Genomic DNA, 18,179 nt, shown 5'->3' on the forward strand with positions numbered 1-18,179 from the left:
CGTTAGCGTGAGAATCTAGCGGTTTGATCGGGGATCGCACCGTGCAGCTGTTAATGATCCACGTGAGGAGGAGGAGGATCTGTGGTCCAGACGCGTGTGATAACCGCCCTCTGTCCAAAATAGACCCAGCTCGCAGGGCTCTGGGACTCCGGCAGCAAACTAACGGTACGTTCCGACGTTTCCCTGTCTTGATTTGACTTTCTAACCCGTGTGTGTTCAGTTGTACTCGGGTGTCATCTGTCAACCTCTGGCGTGATGACGTAACACTTAATGAGCGTTCGCGGCCCGGGAGATTTAGCAGAGATTTTAATTTAAATAACGCGTTTTCTGTTGACAGGACTGTCAATCATGGCCTTAAAGATCGATACGGCCGAAACAAACGGTGATCTGAGGTAAAAATTCAATTTGAAAATAAAAGTAGTAATAATAAGCGTTTATTAATACGTTAAATTAATTAAAACTGTGCGTAAACTTTAACTTGAATTTATTTGGTTACAACACTTAATAGTCGCCATTTCGTTATTTTGTAAATATGTAGCCATGATTCCAAGGACGATGGTGCCAAGAATGAAAAGAAAAAGAAGAATAAAAAGGAAAAGCCACCACAGGAGCCCATGGTGGGCCCCATTACTCTGGTAATATCCGTCTCATAATGTTAACATGCTCATAAAACGGCCAATATTAACCAACAACGGCAACATCTAGTCTTTAGGTATATCTGTAAATAAAGACGAATGCCAGAAATAATAAATATTGACCATCTGTTCAGCTTTTGCAATGAATAATATCCCTCTGATGAAAGAAGAAACTGTGTGTGTGTGTGTGTGTGTGTGTGTGTGTGTGTGTGTGTGTGTGTGTGTGTGTGTGTGTGTACAGTAAAGGAGGGGAGTGTTGTATTTCCTTCAGTGTTTTTTTGCGAGACCTCCGCCTGTCCCCCGCTGCGCCTCCACAATAGTTGCCTGGATTTGTTTCCAGGGTCTAGATCTCCAGGGACGTCTCTGACCCGTTGACCTCTGCTGCTTCCTTCTCAGTTCCGATTTGCAGACCGCTGGGACGTCGTGCTGCTCATCAGCGGGACAGTGATGGCCATGATCAACGGCACCGTGATGCCCCTCATGTGCATTGTCTTTGGAGAAATGACGGACAGTTTTATATACGCTGACATGGCCCAACACAACGCAAGTGGCTGGAGTGAGTTTTTGCTAGAGAAAATGATCAACACCAGTCCTGATTAAGCACCAACAACGCCTTTTGTCTTCAGATTCTACTACTACCGTTCTGAACAGCACGTTACAGGAGGACATGCAAAGGTGTGTTTACCGCCTGCTTTCTTACTGTAACTTTAAAAGCCGTCCTGAAGACCCTGACATTGCTTATTTTAGACTTTGAACCTGGCTTCTATACGATCTTTCACTCCTGTGATTGTTTGTCACCTTTGACACAAGTTCTTTATTTTATCTATCCAGGCATACAGTTCTGCCAGTTTCCTGTTGTTAACAGGTCTTTGGTGGTCTCACCATGTTGCCGTTTTTTGCAGATTCGCCATTTATTACTCCGTCTTGGGATTTGTTGTGCTGCTGGCCGCCTACATGCAGGTGTCCTTCTGGACCATAACAGCCGGGCGCCAGGTGAAACGCATCCGCAGCTTGTTTTTCCACTGCATCATGCAGCAGGAGATCAGCTGGTTTGACGTGAACGACACAGGGGAGCTCAACACTCGACTGACGGAGTGCGTATCAGAGAGTTCCCAGCTTCAGCGTTCACGCTCTGTACGGCTACGCTCGGAGGTGTAGATGATCTGATGGACGTGCTTCTTTTTTCCAATGGCAGCGACGTCTACAAGATCCAGGAGGGCATCGGTGACAAGGTGGGGCTGCTGATCCAGGCGTACACCACCTTCATCACGGCCTTCATCATCGGCTTCACCACGGGCTGGAAACTGACGCTGGTCATCCTGGCCGTGAGCCCCGCGCTGGCCATTTCGGCCGCCTTCTTCAGTAAAGTAAGAGGCTCCTGCTTAAACCCTCTGCTCTCTTTGTACACCGTTCCCCTAAACACTGGCTGTGACCTCTTTTGGGAAGGTGCTTGCGTCCTTCACCAGTAAGGAGCAGACGGCGTACGCCAAAGCCGGAGCCGTGGCGGAGGAAGTGCTGTCCGCCATCAGGACCGTGTTCGCCTTCAGTGGTCAGACCAGAGAGATTGAGAGGTGCTTACATAAACGTCTTTGCACGTGAAAGCGACATTTATATAAGAGCAGAAGCATCACATTTCAGCCTAAAAAGCTTTTTTGTTTTTCCTGATTTCATTAGTAATGCGGTTTGACTGAAAGACGGTATTGCAGGGGGTGAATATTGAGAAGCGAAGCGATTAGTTTCCATGGAGAAAAGCTGTAACTGGATGAAGAAACCCTACAATTCAATTTGTGAACGACATGACATCCATCCAGGGACAGTGTATCTGCTAGCTTTGCTCTCCACTCACACCCCCACCGTTCTGCGTGTGTCGCTTCAGATACCACAAGAACCTGCGGGACGCAAAGGACGTGGGAGTGAAGAAGGCCATCTCCTCCAACATCGCCATGGGCTTCACCTTCCTGATGATCTACCTGTCCTATGCTCTGGCCTTCTGGTACGGGAGTACGCTCATCCTGAATTTTGAGTACACCATCGGCAATTTACTGACTGTGAGTACCTGCGGCAGCACTTTCCGCATAAATGAGGGTGGTGAGGGTCCTGACAAGCCTGCGTGCACTTGTGTGTCTTCATTAAGGTGTTTTTTGTCGTGCTTATTGGAGCGTTCAGCGTCGGACAGACCTCTCCGAACATCCAGACTTTTGCCAGCGCCCGAGGAGCCGCCTATAAAGTGTACAGCATCATCGATAACGTAAGGAGACCACTGGATCCGGGACTCGTTATTATTCTCTTGAAATTAGCATCTTTGCTGCTGGAAGCTTGTCGTTCTGTGTTAGTGACTGCGCGCGTCAGCACCTGGGCCCTCTGGGAGTCCGCTTTGATGCAGAGAGGTGGGGGGTTTTGCCTAATTGGGGCGCCTACTGTTTGGGTTCATTTCACAGGTCACTTGGCTGATGTCACACAGCTGGAGCCGGACTGATGTTTCAGCTTCATGGCTCTAGCGTGGACTGGCCTCATGTTTACCTCCCAGTGCTCAACAGGTGAATAGTAATGAACTGAAATGCAGAAGAGATGAACCGAGAAAGTGTGACGTGCTGAGGGCAGCATTCTAGCAGCAGCAGCAGCGCACGTGAGCTCCTAATCATTAGTCTTGCCCCCCCCCGTCATGCTGTTGTGAAACCCTGTTGTGACCTCACTGTCAGCCGACAGGAAGTGTTACGTCTCTACGTCAAACCCACTTTTCCAACCACATTGACCTTTTACTTTGTGAGGAAGAGGATTTGATTACCATGGAAACCCCACTTCACAGGATGTGGAGGAATTCACGTGGCATAAATAGTCTGTCTGACTGGATCTGGACGCAGAGGGTCTGGGCCTGTGTTTACGCCTGTGTGTAACATTACCGCACTGTTTTATTTCACATTTTGTTTGTTCTCCAGCTTTCTAAGCTTGCACGTCACTTTGATGGTTTGCCTTGAATCTGCAGTTTCTTTCGAAGGGGATAAATATCACCCTCAAACATGAAACAAATTGCTAACAGCCACAGGAGATGGAATAACACTTTGTGTGTTGAACAGCACCGAGCGAGGCTGTGAAAACACAGAGAGCTGTGGAAATAAACATCAGCCCCTGTGAAACCCACCGGCAGCAGGCGGACAGCCTTCCTCTCATTGTCTACTGGATGTTATAAGAATCGGCCCGCGTCTCGGCTTTGTTTGTTTCTCGGGTTAAAAATATTGCACGTTCCCCACTTCGTGTCTCAACAGAAGCCAAACATTGACAGCTTTTCAGAGGACGGTTTCAAGCCGGACTTCATCAAAGGTGACATCGAGTTCAAGAACATCCACTTCAATTACCCTTCGAGGCCTGAAGTCAAAGTGGGTGCCAGTGTTCTCCACGCATTGTTCCACAGACTGGGTCTGATGGGCGACTGTCTCATCTGCAGATCTTGAACAACATGTCTCTGAGCGTGAAGAGCGGACAGACCATTGCTTTGGTGGGGAGCAGCGGCTGTGGCAAAAGTACCACCATCCAGCTGCTGCAGAGGTTCTACGACCCCGAGGAAGGAGCTGTGAGTCAGGGAGTCCATTCGGTTCCATTCCTTTAGGCACCTCTCATAGCTACAGGCTACAAAGTGGAACGCTGTGATCATAAAAAGGAGGCCTTTGCTGCTTTCAGAACATTCTGGTAAATATTCAGTAAACTATTAGTGAGGTGATGCTGGATTCACTCTCCTGTGTAGGTATTTATCGACGGTCACGACATCCGCTCCCTCAACATCCGCTACCTGAGAGAGATGATCGGAGTGGTCAGCCAGGAGCCCGTTCTTTTCGCCACCACCATCACCGAGAACATCAGATACGGCCGACTGGACGTGACGCAAGAGGAGATCGAACGAGCCACTAAAGAGTCCAACGCTTATGACTTCATCATGAACCTTCCAGACGTGAGGCCTCGTTTATGGCTTCCATATTTATCACTGGCTCCGCCCCGCTCTAACGCTAATATTTACATTATGATCTCTGAGCAGAAGTTTGAGACGCTGGTGGGAGATCGAGGGACTCAGCTGAGCGGAGGACAGAAGCAGAGGATCGCCATCGCTCGAGCTCTGGTCCGCAACCCTAAAATCCTCCTGCTGGACGAGGCCACGTCTGCCCTCGATGCTGAGAGCGAGACCATCGTACAGGCTGCTCTGGACAAGGTACAGACCCAGACATGCTCCCCCTCCATGTAGGAGCCAGCCTTTGGATCTCAAAGATATTTCTCAGTATGGGCAGTATGTGTTTAGTGGGGTGTTAAGCCCAAGCACCCTGGAGAGCATGAATCAGAATGTGACGTCCTGTTGACCAAAGTCCAACAGGACGTATTTATGTAACTGTCCCAGTCATAGAATGAAATGCTTTTGAAGATGTCAAAGGTCTACACCTCTGGATAATGAATACAACCATTTCAAAGGAGCAATGCTGTTTTATTACGACTGTATTATTGACCATATTATCAAAGGTCAACATTGTCACGCTAGCGTGAGGAAAATTCTTTAATCGCATCCTATTCGGGTTTGGTTGGTTTTTGTAAACTCCAGGTCCGACTGGGTCGCACCACCATCGTGGTCGCTCACCGACTCTCGACCATCAGAAACGCCGACATCATTGCTGGATTCAGTAATGGCAAAATCGTGGAGCAGGGGACTCACAGCCAGCTGATGGAGATAAAGGGAGTCTATCATGGCCTGGTGACCATGCAGGTGACCCCCCCGACGCACGGAGATGAAGTTAAAGTATGTTTAGTGGGGAGGGAAGGCCTTAAAATGAAATTCTCTCCTTGCTTCAGACGTTCCACAATGTGGAGGAGGAAAATACCGCCATGTCGGAGTTATCTGCTGGGGAGAAGAGCCCTGTGGAAAAGACCGTCTCCCAGTCGTCCATCATCAGGAGGAAGTCCACCAGAGGGTCCTCGTTTGCCGCGTCAGAAGGAACCAAAGAGGAAAAGACAGAAGAGGTGCCGTGCTGTCAACGACGCAGCAGCAGAAAGCAAATATCAGACATTTAGAAAAAGTAATATTCATCCTTTACCTGATCACGGTCCAGGAGTCCAGACGCTGCCGTCTCTTTCTCTCTTTTACACCCTCGTTTCGTCATCGCTCCGCCGATAAAGCTGCTCGCTCCGCTTGCTTTAGTTGATTTTGATTGTTAGATTCCTAAATAGCAGACAGGTGCTACACTCAGGTGATAACATCGATGGTTATTACACATCCTGTGTTCCAGATTACAATCCAATTTACACCCTGAGGGTGCATCGCTCTTCATTCTGACAATTAGATTTGAAAAATGATAGCAATAGAAGTGAATCAGATCCATCTGCCTCGATCGAATAAAACTCACGGTTCCGTGCGCTGGTTCTGCAGGATGAAGACGTTCCCGACGTGTCGTTCTTTAAAGTGCTGCATCTGAACATCCCCGAGTGGCCCTACATCCTTGTGGGGCTCATCTGCGCTACGATCAATGGAGCCATGCAGCCGGTCTTCGCCATCCTCTTCTCCAAGATCATCACTGTAGGTCCATCGCGCTGACCGTGGGACGACGTCCTCAACTGGTCAAATGTTGCGGCTTCTGCAGAAGGCTTGAAAAAAAAGCACGTTTTGCTTTTTTATTGCAGGTGTTTGCAGATCCAGACCTTGATTCTGTCAGGAGGAAGAGTGAATTCATTTCTCTGATGTTTGTGGTTATTGGCTGTGTGTCATTTGTCACCATGTTTTTACAGGTAAGTGTGTTTTTGACCTGTATTTTTAATGCTGGATAATGTTTATTTGAATCAAATTGGCCGAAAACTTTCAACAGGGTTACTGTTTCGGTAAATCCGGAGAGATTCTGACGCTGAAGCTGAGGCTCCGGGCGTTCACGGCGATGATGAGACAGGTGAGCTCTGACCTGAACCTGAACCTGAACCTTACACGTGGCTTTGCTACGGCTACGTGCCCTTCAGGCCCCGCCCACAAATACAGTTTTGATTGAGGTTTCATCAAATATTGATGTAAAATCTCAATCCTCTCTGTGTTGAAGGACCTCAGCTGGTACGACAATCCCCAAAACACCGTTGGCGCTCTCACCACTAGGCTGGCTGCCGACGCCGCCCAAGTACAAGGAGTAAGTCTGATCAGGGACGTGACATTTGACCTCAGCGAGGCCTAATTAACGGAGGATGCTCCTCTCTGCTCAGGCTGCAGGGGTGCGCCTGGCGACAATAATGCAGAACTTCGCCAACCTGGGCACCAGCATCATCATCGCCTTTGTTTACGGCTGGGAGCTGACCCTGCTCATCCTGGCCGTGGTGCCCCTCATCGCGGCCGCCGGAGCCGCTGAGATCAAGCTGCTCGCGGGTCACGCCGCCAAAGACAAGAAGGAGCTGGAGAAGGCTGGAAAGGTGGAGTTGAAGCGAGTTAAATTCGACCTTTTACAGGGCTGCCATTGTGGCATAAGAAAAATAAAAGTGTGGTTTCTCCCTGCAGATCGCCACAGAGGCCATCGAGAACGTCAGAACCGTCGTGTCCCTCAGCAGAGAACCAAAATTTGAGTGTTTATATGAGGAGAATCTCAGAGTGCCGTACAAGTATGACATATGACATCCTAATATCATCCATGGGGATATTTACATTCATCAACATTGAATTTTTTCCTCCTCCCTTCTCTTGATTTTGCGGACAGGAACTCCCAGAAAAAGGCCCACGTGTACGGCTTAACCTACTCCTTCTCCCAGGCCATGATCTACTTTGCTTACGCTGCCTGTTTCCGCTTCGGAGCCTGGCTGATCGAAGCGGGCCGGATGGACGTGGAGGGGGTGTTCCTGTGAGTACAGACACAGCACGGCCTGATGATGGCTTCTGTATGTTGAAGGTGACATTTACACTGAGTACGAGGAGACGTGCAAAGGCACTGGCAGGGCAGTAAAGTGGTAAATGAAATCCTGAACAGTTTGTGGCTTCTAATCATTGACCAGCGTCAGGACAGCATCACGCTCAGACCCTCAATGATTCAACACACACACACGTGTTTCTGCCGGGGGAGCTTCACATTCTTTCAATTTAGAAAGGGATATAAAGTAACATGAATCATTAAACCGAGGTATTACCCTCTCACACGCATACAGATTTCCTTTTAGACTTTAGCATCTTGATATTTTACACAATTTTGATAAATTCCATGACCACACTTGGAAACAGCTTTTTGTGGAGTTGGTAATAATGGCGTCAACGCACCAAATTCAAATTAGGTGGATGAACACTGATTAAAATAATTGGTACAAATGAGAAACCTTTTGAGAATTTTATTAATAACTTCTAAAGTACTTCAAAAATAAGCACTGTACATTTATCACTTAGTCATTAAATGCTTTCCCAGATATGGAACCGTTTATTAAATTATTATTCAAACATCCACAGGCAACCGTTAAAAGAATGCCTTTGTTTCATGTTTGCTTAGCGTTATGCAATAGGGTTTGATAATGTTACGAAATGACACTCATGTTTATTTAACTTTGCTTCCCAGGGTGGTTTCTGCGGTGCTGTACGGCGCCATGGCCGTGGGGGAAGCTAACACCTTTGCTCCGAACTACGCCAAGGCCAAAATGGCTGCTTCCTACCTGATGATGCTAATAAACAAGAAGCCCGCCATTGATAACCTCTCAGAGGAGGGGACGTCTCCGGTAAACACGCAAGACCCCGCACAAAGGTCACAAACCCTGTTCCACACGCACGCTAACAGGCGGCTCTTCTCGCCCACCTCCAGGAAAAATACGACGGTAATGTGCATTTCGAGGGTGTTAAATTCAACTACCCGTCGCGGCCCGATGTGCCCATACTCCAGGGGCTGAACCTGAAGGTGAAAAAGGGAGAAACTCTGGCCTTGGTGGGCAGCAGCGGTTGTGGAAAGAGCACCACCATCCAGCTGCTGGAGAGGTTTTATGACCCCAGAGAGGGGAGAGTGGTGAGAAGACAAACACAATGTGCTGTAGTTTTTTTTCCCTCCCGTTATCAACATATAACCTCCGTGCCTCTTCACCTACTGTTAGTTCGATAATGATTAGCTCGTATGTATTTTATTGCTGCTCTCCAGCGTTGCAGTTATAGGACAGAGATCATCGAGATCTGTGCAGTACGGATGTTTGTTCTTTACTGCACCTACAGTCTGTTTATGTTGATCAGTAACATACAAGATTCATAGATATCCAAAATCTTATTACACTCACAGAAACACTATATCAGACCCACCACTGAGCTGCTTTGTCAGAACATTCTTGTAACGTCATTATTTTCCAGATCACTAACTCATAACTGGTGGTCTGTTGACTCTCTGCAGTATTTGCATTCAGACAAATGTAGCTGCAGGGATCCGCTTTCGCAACTGTAGAAGCTTAGAACAGGACTAAAAGGGCTAAAAGAGAAGAACTGAAACCAAACATTTATGTAAACTCTGATTAACAGATTTATTATATGCTCATTGGCAGGTTGAGAAAATTGATCACAAGCCAAATTTGCCGTTACAGATGATTTTTTTATTGAATTTTGCAGCGTGGGCGCCCCCTGCTGTTTATACATATATAGACAAAGCATTTAAAACATTCTCTAAAAAAAGCATTTAGTTCATCATTTTCATTACAAAAGGATATTTAAAGGCTTCTACACCTTCACAAAACTATTTTTGATGCAGTATGACTGACATCACTGCTACCTCTGATCTAGTTTAGCTCCCATAAAATGTTTTGGTTTTTAAGACACCATACAAAGCTAAAGTTCTCCTTTTCCCTTCAGTCACTGGACGGTGTCAACGTGAAACAGCTGAACATTCACTGGCTGAGGTCTCAGATCGGCATCGTCTCCCAGGAGCCGGTGCTGTTCGACTGCTCCCTGGCTGAGAACATCGCCTACGGAGACAACAGTCGCTCCGTGTCCATGGATGAGATAGTAGCTGCTGCTAAAGCAGCCAACATCCACAGCTTCATCGAAGGGCTGCCTCAGGTAGCGGCTGTGAATCAGGGGAAATGGTTGATTCCACATTTGATCGATTCCCATGGAGCTGCCCATGACCATATACACCATATACAAACTGTCTCTGTTTGAGCAGAGATACGACACTCAGGCTGGTGATAAGGGAACACAGCTGTCAGGGGGCCAGAAGCAGCGTGTCGCCATAGCCCGAGCCATCATCCGCAACCCCAAACTGTTGCTCCTGGACGAGGCCACGTCTGCGCTCGACACTGAGAGTGAGAAGGTGAGACTTTATTCACATTAGTGCTACGTAGTCTATAAGGCCGCTGCACAACACTGCACCTCTTGTTTCCAGGTGGTGCAGGAGGCGTTGGACCAGGCCAGGAAGGGCAGGACGTGCATCGTGGTAGCCCACCGTCTGTCCACCATCCAGAACGCCGACTGCATCGCTGTGTTCCAGGGAGGAGTGGTGGTGGAAAAGGGGACGCACCAGCAGCTGATCGCCAAGAAGGGAGTGTACCACATGCTGGTCACCAAACAGATGGGCTATCACAACGACTGAGAGGACGCCCGTGTTTTCCCAGCTTTAGAAGAACATTTTAGAGTCTGAAATGTAATTTATGAACTGTTGTTCCTCATTTCTCTTCAGGCTGAGACATCCGTCCTTCTCAAGCTGGCAACATTCGAGCACTAAAACCAACCTTTACTGCTGCTGACCTTTAACCTCACCTGCATTTAACTGCCAAACACACGTGCAGTGACTGAAGTTGGCAGAACACTGGATTATTTATGCGCTGCGGTGCCTGTTAACAGGCTGTTTACTGCAATTATGTCTTGTAGTTAGTGTAGTTCAATTCTTTTATTTGATCATATATTTGTGGTTGAAGTCTGAACTGAAACACTGAAAAATGTATCCTGTAACCAGACTGGCAAAAGACTTCAGTTCAATTCAGAGTGAGGACGTGTTGACAGCATTTTATGAAACTTGGATTGATTTCTGATTGTTGGTTGTTTTTAAAAGAGAATGTGGGGGTGTAGACAGGATGCCTCTTCCCCCAGCGGGGGGTCTTATGTGCTTTAACGTTTCGTGAATCAAACAGAAAATTTGAAACTAAACGTGACCAACAAAGCATCGATCCACGACAGGACCAGTAAGATGGAGCGAACGTGCCACCACACAGCAGAAAGACACCAAGACAAACAGCTGATGGGTTGTTCAAGTTTAAAAGTTTCAATTTCAAGTCTTTGTTTAAAATAACAGCCTTAATGCAGCTCTAATGTACAGTAAATACTGAAGAATTCATCAATAAAATGAAAATCATTCCTAGCAAAATCAATAATCAGTCTAACATTTATCACAGTCGGAGGCCTTGAGCTTCACGCTCATCGACATTTAACACATTCGGCATCGTTTCTACATAATCAAGGAGGCACATTTACAGCCCAAAAGAAAAGTGCTACAAGAAACTTCAAGAGAAAAACAAAGGGAAAGTTTGCATCGATCAGAGGTTTTGTTGGATGTGGAGGTGCTCAGAGCTGAGACGTTGTTGCCAGGTGCAGCATCTCGTGCAGACAGCTGCTGAAGACGTTGAACAGGGACACGGCGTCGGTCTGGCGGCAGGACTTCCAGGCCGATATGGAAATCACAATCCTGCGGGTCAAAGTGCAGAGCGGATATGACTGAATGTGGTGGGTCAAACCGTGACGACAGCAGAGTGATCCGTCAGTAGGCCCACCTGTCCTCTCGGATACGGTAGAAGAAGCCGTAGCCGTGGGGAACCATCGGCGCCACCGCGCCCAGAACTGTGGTGTAGCCCACCAGGCTGGACGACAGCACAAAGTTCCCCCCACCGCCACTGCACAACACAGACAGCATGGAAAAACCAGCCCGTTTCTGAATAAAAGGTGAGTGAAGCTAACTAGCCTTAAGACGGAACGCTAGCAGCGCTTTCCACGCAGTACCTCTTGGCATAGAGCGGATCTAAGAAGAGTTCCGGAACAGGACGTCCCTCCTCTTTGGCGATGAGATACAGGCCGAGAAGGTGCCTGTCGAAGCCTGCACAGGCGAGAGCGACGACGTAACAGGAACTATTCGGACGCCGTTCTCCCCATTAGACAAAGTGAAGGGCGTGACTCACCTCGTCCTTCCTGGGCCTCGGCCATCAGGTTGTTGTGTTTCTCAAAGGCCAGCTGCATGGCTTTCCTCTTAGCGTTGTCCTGAAACAGAAATCGCCACGCGTCAAGCCACGCCCTCCTCGCCACCCACGGCAGCGTCTCAACGCACCTCGCACGACGGGTCCGTCATGGCCGTGCACCATTTCACCGCCTCCACGGTGCAGGGCCTCATGGTCTCCGTCCTGCCGTGGTAGAACTTGCGAGTCATGGCCGTCTCGTAGCAACACCCTGGCCTGAGAGGAGCGGGGGGGAGACATTCCGGGTCAGCCCGCCACCCCGTGGTGCGTTTGCTGCGTGAAATCCATACCTCTGGTGCAGTTTAAAGTACGCCAGCTGCATCGCCAGTTGGATGAACGTGTCCGGGTGCAGCTTTTTCTGCTTGATGGCGGCTTTTCCGAAAGCCGTGAAGGCGTAACAGACAACCTGCAGGTCCTGCGCCTGGACAACAGACGGCTGTCACTCCACCGGCCACACCGGCAACGCTAGCTCCACCTCACAAAACTGACTCACCGACTCAAAGTATTGTTTTTTCGCACGGCCGATGTCGCTGCGGACTTTTTCGTCCACAGTAAACACCAGCTCCTCGGGAGGCGGCAGGACTCTGACTGTGTCCACACCCTTCGAAATATCACAATGTTAATAGCGGACGCCTTCAATTTAAGGAGCGCCGAGAATGGGAATGGTGACTACCTTCCATTTGCCTCCGGTGCTTTTAATTTGCTGGTCCACGTACCAGCACATGGTCACCAGCACCATGGCGTCGTACGGCGCGTGCTGCAAAACAAAATGACGTTCTCTAACCCAGAAATGTGTCGTTTGCGTGCGTCTGAACCTTCGCCGGGCGCATCACAACTCACATCACAGTTGGATCCAAACGTTCCATCTGAATAGACGATTGAATTGTAGGATTTGTCCCCCCAGCGGATGGTGGGATCACCCGTGAGAGACTCCCGTGTGAGCTGCGTTCAGAAAAAAGCAGGGGCGCACAGTCAGACACCATTTAGGCAGCCGGCTGGACGCATCCGTGATCTACTCAGCTCATACGTTGGTGTAGTTCTCTGGAGTGGAGTAAGGCTGCGTCTCATCCAGACATATGGTGAACAGGCTGCTCTGGATGAGCTCCAGGATGGTCTCGTTGTGCGGATCAATACTTATTAGATACTCTCGGGCCTGCGGTCGATGGAGGCAGAAACAGGAAGTGAAAGGACAAATGCTCGAGCACGCTTCTGTAATATGAGAGTTCCCTTCAGAGCGAACAATAGAAACGCACAGCAACAGCTAAACGCTTCTGCAACATCGTTGGTTTTATGAGCAGAACAACGTGAGCGGCCATACCTTCGCCCAGCGCGTCCTCTCTTCAGTAGTGAGGGCGCTCACTCCCTCCCCCTCTGGGTTCCCATCACAGCACTGTCTCACGTAGCTCAGCTGCCTGGCAAGAAAAAGAGAAACAAAACGCTGATAATAATAATGATATTGATCATTTCTTAACATATCTACATTAATGAGCTGCTGAAATGGAAGTAAATAGGGGTGTCGCAACCCCTGACTGCCTCCTAGTGTTATGGATTTTTATTTTAACAGGAGGAAAGATATAATTAACAATAACCACAATAATGCACTAATAAGGGACTTAGCCATCAAAATGGCCAAATCCCTTATTAGTTCATTAATTAGGGAAGAGGTCATGATTTGAGCAGTGTTTCTTTTCTATATTTAGTCTAGTGTTATTAGAAGTATCAGCCCTTCAAAACATAGCTTTCAGGCAGCTGTGATGTCAGTACTTACTGTATAATTACTACCTGAACAGTTCTGGGGGCGTCAGTATTTGTCCATCACAGAGGGCATCAAAGGTGAAGATGCGTCCACGACAAAGAACCACCAAATGGGAAGGGCACGGCCCCTCGAGCTCTGTCCCAGAACGACAAGATGGAACCTGAATTGCTGCGTTATCAGCACATACGCGTGTCGAAAGTGCCGTTTCTCGCACCTGTTTTAAAGTAGCTACGAATAGCGTCTTTCGTCACCCCGGGTACTTTGCAGGTGCAGTACAGCATCCTGAACTGGTCCATATCTAAAGGTGTTTCGCCAGCTTTCTGCGGCGCCAACCTCTCCCTGAAACAAGGAAGAGAGGCCGAGCACATGAAACCCTGGCAAAAGAGGCAAAAAAATTCTGCTTCCTACGAATGAGGAATGGTTTCAGAATGTGCCTCACGTGCGGATCAGATTCCAGTACTGCAGCATATGCCACGAGCAAATACTGGCTCGCTCCAGGGCTGTTCCCTCGGCAGGAGGCCAGCAGTGTTCCAGATAAGGTGCCGGCCCTGCGAAGTTCACAGTCAGCTGAGAGGGGCTGCGGCCCTCCAGATAAGCAGCGTCTAACCACCATTGCTCCAGCTGGGAGGACAGCACAGTGTTAAACATGTGTGAGGACAGAGGAGGTCTGTGGAATGGAAAACAAGAGGTTTAGAGATCAGATACACACCCAGTTCCTCCTGGTTTCAGCTCTCTGCAGGAGCCTCTGGTGCAGCTCTTTTCCAACACCCTGTTGGAAGTTCCTCACAATGTCCTCTGTGACCTTGAATTCCTTCTCGGACGCAAAAGGACGAACTGTTGGGAGGAAAAACAAAAATCAAATTTACCATCACCAGACCTGAAAAATAAATAGCTTTTATAAAGCCTGACACATCAAAAAATAGCCAGAAAATTCTAATTTTTTGGAAATGAGATGTTTATTGAACCTTTTAACAAAATCCCAATTTTTTTTTGATTTTGTTTATGACATTTTTTTTGTATCAAATATGATACATTAGGCGATTTCGGCAACTTTTAGCTCACGACTATGTTAACTTTAGACACAAAAACAAAGTTTGCCCATAACATTTTGACAATATAGAACATGAACAACAACATTTTTCTCTTTGGTTTTTTTGCATAGCACTTTTTAGCACAAGAGGCACACTGCAGCCTCTTTTACGGGGTGGTGTTGGAGTTGTTTCTGGAGAGGACAGTGGTCTGCCACACTTGATTTTGGTTTAGAAAAAAGAGACGTCTCAGAATCTCACGTATCAAATATGATACAAACGGCTTTAAAGGGTTAAGTGTATCTATAAGTGTGATACTTCATTATTCACTCCTGGCAGTGAAAACAATGAAAGAGTCACAAGAAAGTGTACAAACGTCAGTTTAATTTAAAAATATGCAGATTTAATTAACAAATAATAACACAGAACTCAAATATCCTACCTGCTTCCAGATACTTAGAAAGGCTAGTTTCCAGTGATGGGACGGGCAGGGGAGGCAGACTACTTTGGTACTGGAAGGTCCGTTCTGGAACTGATTCTGACAATTTATTAGCCATTTATTCTCCCTGCAATACAAATAAAGTTGTCACTAACACAAAGTGGAGGCTGATATCGTTCTGGTTGATTCTGAATTTAAGACGTTTAAAGCTCAAGAGTAGGTTATAGTAGAAGCATGTGAGGACATTGTGTTTGTCTGCTTAAATCTGAAATTGCATTTGCTGTTTATGCAAATAAGATGGGGAAAGAAAGTTATTGCATGGTTTCCCTCAGAAATCTTTGCAGTTTGAAAACACTCCACACAAATGTAATCTAGCGTATTTCTATGATTGCATTTAATGTGCGTGGCGTTAAATGCAACTAATCTTAGAAAGCTGTATTGTATAAGAACACAAACGTTGAACTTTTACCTTTGAAACACTTGGTCTAATTCCAAGCGCGCTAGATGTGCAGCCCACATTAATCATACAAAACAAAACATGACATTTTCTTGGCGCGAATTTATAAGATCAAAGCAATCTTTTATTGCCTTAAGATCTTACTAACCCTTGCAGATGTATTGCGTTTAACTTACTCTGAGCAGCTATATCTTGCTTTAGCCCAGTGGATCACAAATTTAATATACGTATCAGCACAACGAACCTATATAAAGCTGTCGCTTTAAACGTGAAAGTAAAATTGAACTTCAAATAAAACTTACTAGCTCAGAAAATCGGTCTGCTCGCCTTCTTCACGATGCGTCGATGATGCTTTATTTTTTTGTCATAAAGCCGAATTATCAGGTTTCACCTTTACCCCAGTGAACCGAAGGTTTGTTGCCTTCTCGTATTTTAAATAGTCCCGCCCCGCTCTGCTGTGATTGGCTACCCCTCCTGCACGGCGATTGGTCTGGCTCAGTTGTCAACGTGATGTGTGTCGTCATCGAGAAATATTCATTGAGAATGTTTTACTTGTAGAGATTCTGCTGTTTATAGAGTCACTGATCACTAACGCTGACAGCCTAATGGGAGACATTGCGTTCTGCACTTTGCTAAATAATTAAGGAAAGCAACCTGTGCAAAATGAGTCCTCCTTCCTGACTTCTAATTGGTCGAGGGCTCTTTAGCCCGCCCCACGCCCCGCCCACTTCCGGCACCGCAGTTCATGCATGCTGCCAGCGGTTGAAAAATAGATGTAATTTATGGAGATTACTTTTTCCCTAATCGTTTGTGGAATTCTTCATCTAAAGAGCTAGTTACATTAGAGCAAAGGTTTATAAAAAGGAACCACAGAAGAAAATTAAAGACCTTTTAAAGAGATTTTATTTTCAAATGTAGCAGGAAGTTCACATTTTCGGGGGCTCAGACTATTCTGAAACTACATTAATCTGATAAAACTACAGTTTACAAATGTGTTAATAGAGTCCATTGTTAGCTGTTATAAATCAATGTTAATCTTCTACGTAAAAAGACAAAATTTAAAAAGAAACTGAGATAATCGTTTAGTTCACAGCACTTCTCAGATGCCGTATTTGCTGATTACTTCATTTCCAAGGTTGATGTAATCTGACATGGCCTCATCCTGGGACATTCCTGAAAGAGTGTGAGAAAAGATCTTTCAATTGAAAACACAAAACAATGAAATATTTATGCTTTTCCATTGTTTTGAGATGCCCCGACTTTTGGACCTGCATAACTGGATCATAACTGTAAATTAACTGTAAAAACATAACTGTAAACATCAGCAACTCCTCATTAAAACGTGTCACCGTGCAGAAGCAACTCTCCTAACACAGATAGGCACTAAAGCAAATATGTGTTTTATGGTACCTTTCCTGGATTCCCAGGCATCCCACTTAGCTTTTCCCTTTAAATCCAGAAGTCCTGGCCTGTCTGCAGTGGTGAGAAGAGAATGATGATGAATGATGAGCCTTCTGCGATGAGACGCACATAAAAGCATTTGTTTTTTCTGCCTACCCGTATTGACGTCTCCAACAATTGCCTGTTTGTAAAGGCCATACAGATCCAGCAGCTCCTGGTCTGTCGGCCTCGTCTTCACTTTCTTCACATCCTCTGCAATCTTCTCAAATTCTGCCTGTGGACAGATGGGAAGCAGTGAGGTCACATGATCTCTTATCCTCTAAACTGTGCAGCGTCGATCTGAGCATGTTATCATTTCGGTGTGTGTGATCCAGACCTTCAGTTTTAATTCAAATACACATTTAAATGCTGCATTTTGCAGCATTTTGATCAAGCAAACAGCAGGTTTTCTACTTTTTCAGCCAACAGCATGAATGCATTCACTACTGAAATGTGCATATTAATTAGTTAAACAGAACACTGAATGGGAAATCTGGGCATGGTATTCAAGTCATGGTGCAGAGTGCAGGAAACTCAGAGAACAATAGGCTTTTATTCTGGACTGTGAAGCTTTTGTATCCAGGACGACCAAAATAATCCATTTTACAGAAGTTCTGCGCCTTATATAAACCATTTGGGATGAATAAATCATTTGAAGCTCCATAGCATTTAGATGTTTCTAAAATTCTTCAAAATCATGCAAAATAAGCGCATCAATTGTGTGCTGGGCAATGTAGATATTTATTATCTTCTACATTCAAATGATATCAGACCCCCGACTTTTGTATAGTTTATAAATAAACTGCATAAAAGACTCAAGTGCCACTGCAGGAAACGGCTCATGATTTATTTTCAGAGCTATCTCGCAGAGTCCAAAGATGGATGACACCATGTACAGTAGATAGAACGTTCCCACTGTGGCGCGACAACCGCTATTCAATCTCACGTCGACTCTCTAAACGTTTCATTTATTGACTTAAAAAATATTCAGTTGGTGATTTACCTGCTTGGACATTGTGGCAGTTGCAGCAGCAGCTCATTAGATAAATGAACAGTTTTCTCTGAAGCCCTTCGCAGCTGTAAATACAGCACAGCTGACCGATGCAACCCTGGCGGCCAAAAGGGGAACTGCAGGGAGGGAAGGCGACAGTTCATTGGCTGTCTCACACGAACACGCACACACGAAATTGCGTGGTTTCTTTATTAATGTTTATTATTTTTATTGAGCATGATTTTAACAGTTGTTCTCTGATTG

General features: G+C 46.4%; 2 protein-coding genes and 1 long non-coding RNA gene across 6 annotated transcripts; 1 reads left to right on the plus strand and 2 right to left on the minus strand.

Annotated features, from left to right (window-relative positions):
- Positions 1–35: 35 nt before the first annotated feature.
- Positions 36–10,945, plus strand: LOC130532266 (ATP-dependent translocase ABCB1-like). 2 transcript variants are annotated; one of them, XM_057044777.1, is made up of 28 exons: positions 36–165; positions 338–392; positions 539–635; positions 1,032–1,191; positions 1,262–1,310; positions 1,538–1,729; positions 1,831–2,002; positions 2,082–2,206; positions 2,512–2,683; positions 2,770–2,883; positions 3,899–4,009; positions 4,078–4,203; positions 4,375–4,578; positions 4,663–4,833; positions 5,215–5,376; positions 5,463–5,630; positions 6,037–6,183; positions 6,288–6,392; positions 6,470–6,547; positions 6,692–6,775; positions 6,849–7,052; positions 7,138–7,238; positions 7,334–7,474; positions 8,174–8,330; positions 8,414–8,611; positions 9,436–9,642; positions 9,749–9,895; positions 9,968–10,945. In XM_057044777.1, exons 1-28 carry the CDS (start codon positions 54–56, stop codon positions 10,172–10,174), a joined length of 3,966 nt encoding a protein of 1,321 aa, XP_056900757.1. In that variant the 5' UTR covers positions 36–53; the 3' UTR covers positions 10,175–10,945. The 2 variants fall into 2 exon arrangements, with proteins under 2 accessions (XP_056900757.1, XP_056900758.1); XM_057044778.1 differs by lacking the exon at positions 9,436–9,642.
- Positions 5,080–6,349, minus strand: LOC130532270 (uncharacterized). Its single transcript, XR_008952292.1, has 2 exons — positions 6,014–6,349; positions 5,080–5,829 (listed from the first exon to the last, which is right to left on the minus strand). It is a non-coding gene; the product is annotated as an uncharacterized LOC130532270 (long non-coding RNA).
- On the minus strand, positions 10,818–18,078 carry crot (carnitine O-octanoyltransferase). 3 transcript variants are annotated; one of them, XM_057044782.1, is made up of 18 exons: positions 17,928–18,078; positions 17,042–17,159; positions 16,895–16,957; positions 14,270–14,394; positions 14,000–14,181; positions 13,775–13,899; positions 13,587–13,695; positions 13,123–13,216; positions 12,832–12,957; positions 12,645–12,746; positions 12,478–12,561; positions 12,298–12,405; positions 12,095–12,225; positions 11,897–12,020; positions 11,751–11,829; positions 11,575–11,668; positions 11,349–11,468; positions 10,818–11,263 (listed from the first exon to the last, which is right to left on the minus strand). In XM_057044782.1, the coding sequence occupies exons 1-18, from the start codon at positions 17,937–17,939 to the stop codon at positions 11,143–11,145; spliced, it is 1,917 nt and encodes a 638-aa protein (XP_056900762.1). In that variant the 5' UTR covers positions 17,940–18,078; the 3' UTR covers positions 10,818–11,142. The 3 variants fall into 3 exon arrangements, with proteins under 3 accessions (XP_056900762.1, XP_056900759.1, XP_056900760.1); XM_057044779.1 differs by lacking the exons at positions 16,895–16,957; positions 17,042–17,159; positions 17,928–18,078 and adding exons at positions 15,031–15,154; positions 15,787–15,945; XM_057044780.1 differs by lacking the exons at positions 16,895–16,957; positions 17,042–17,159; positions 17,928–18,078 and adding exons at positions 15,031–15,154; positions 15,497–15,515.
- Between the last annotated feature and the right edge of the window lie 101 nt (positions 18,079–18,179).

The sequence above is a fragment of the Takifugu flavidus genome, chromosome 10 (genome assembly GCF_003711565.1).
Source record: "Takifugu flavidus isolate HTHZ2018 chromosome 10, ASM371156v2, whole genome shotgun sequence".
NCBI classification, from domain to species: Eukaryota; Metazoa; Chordata; class Actinopteri; order Tetraodontiformes; family Tetraodontidae; genus Takifugu; species Takifugu flavidus.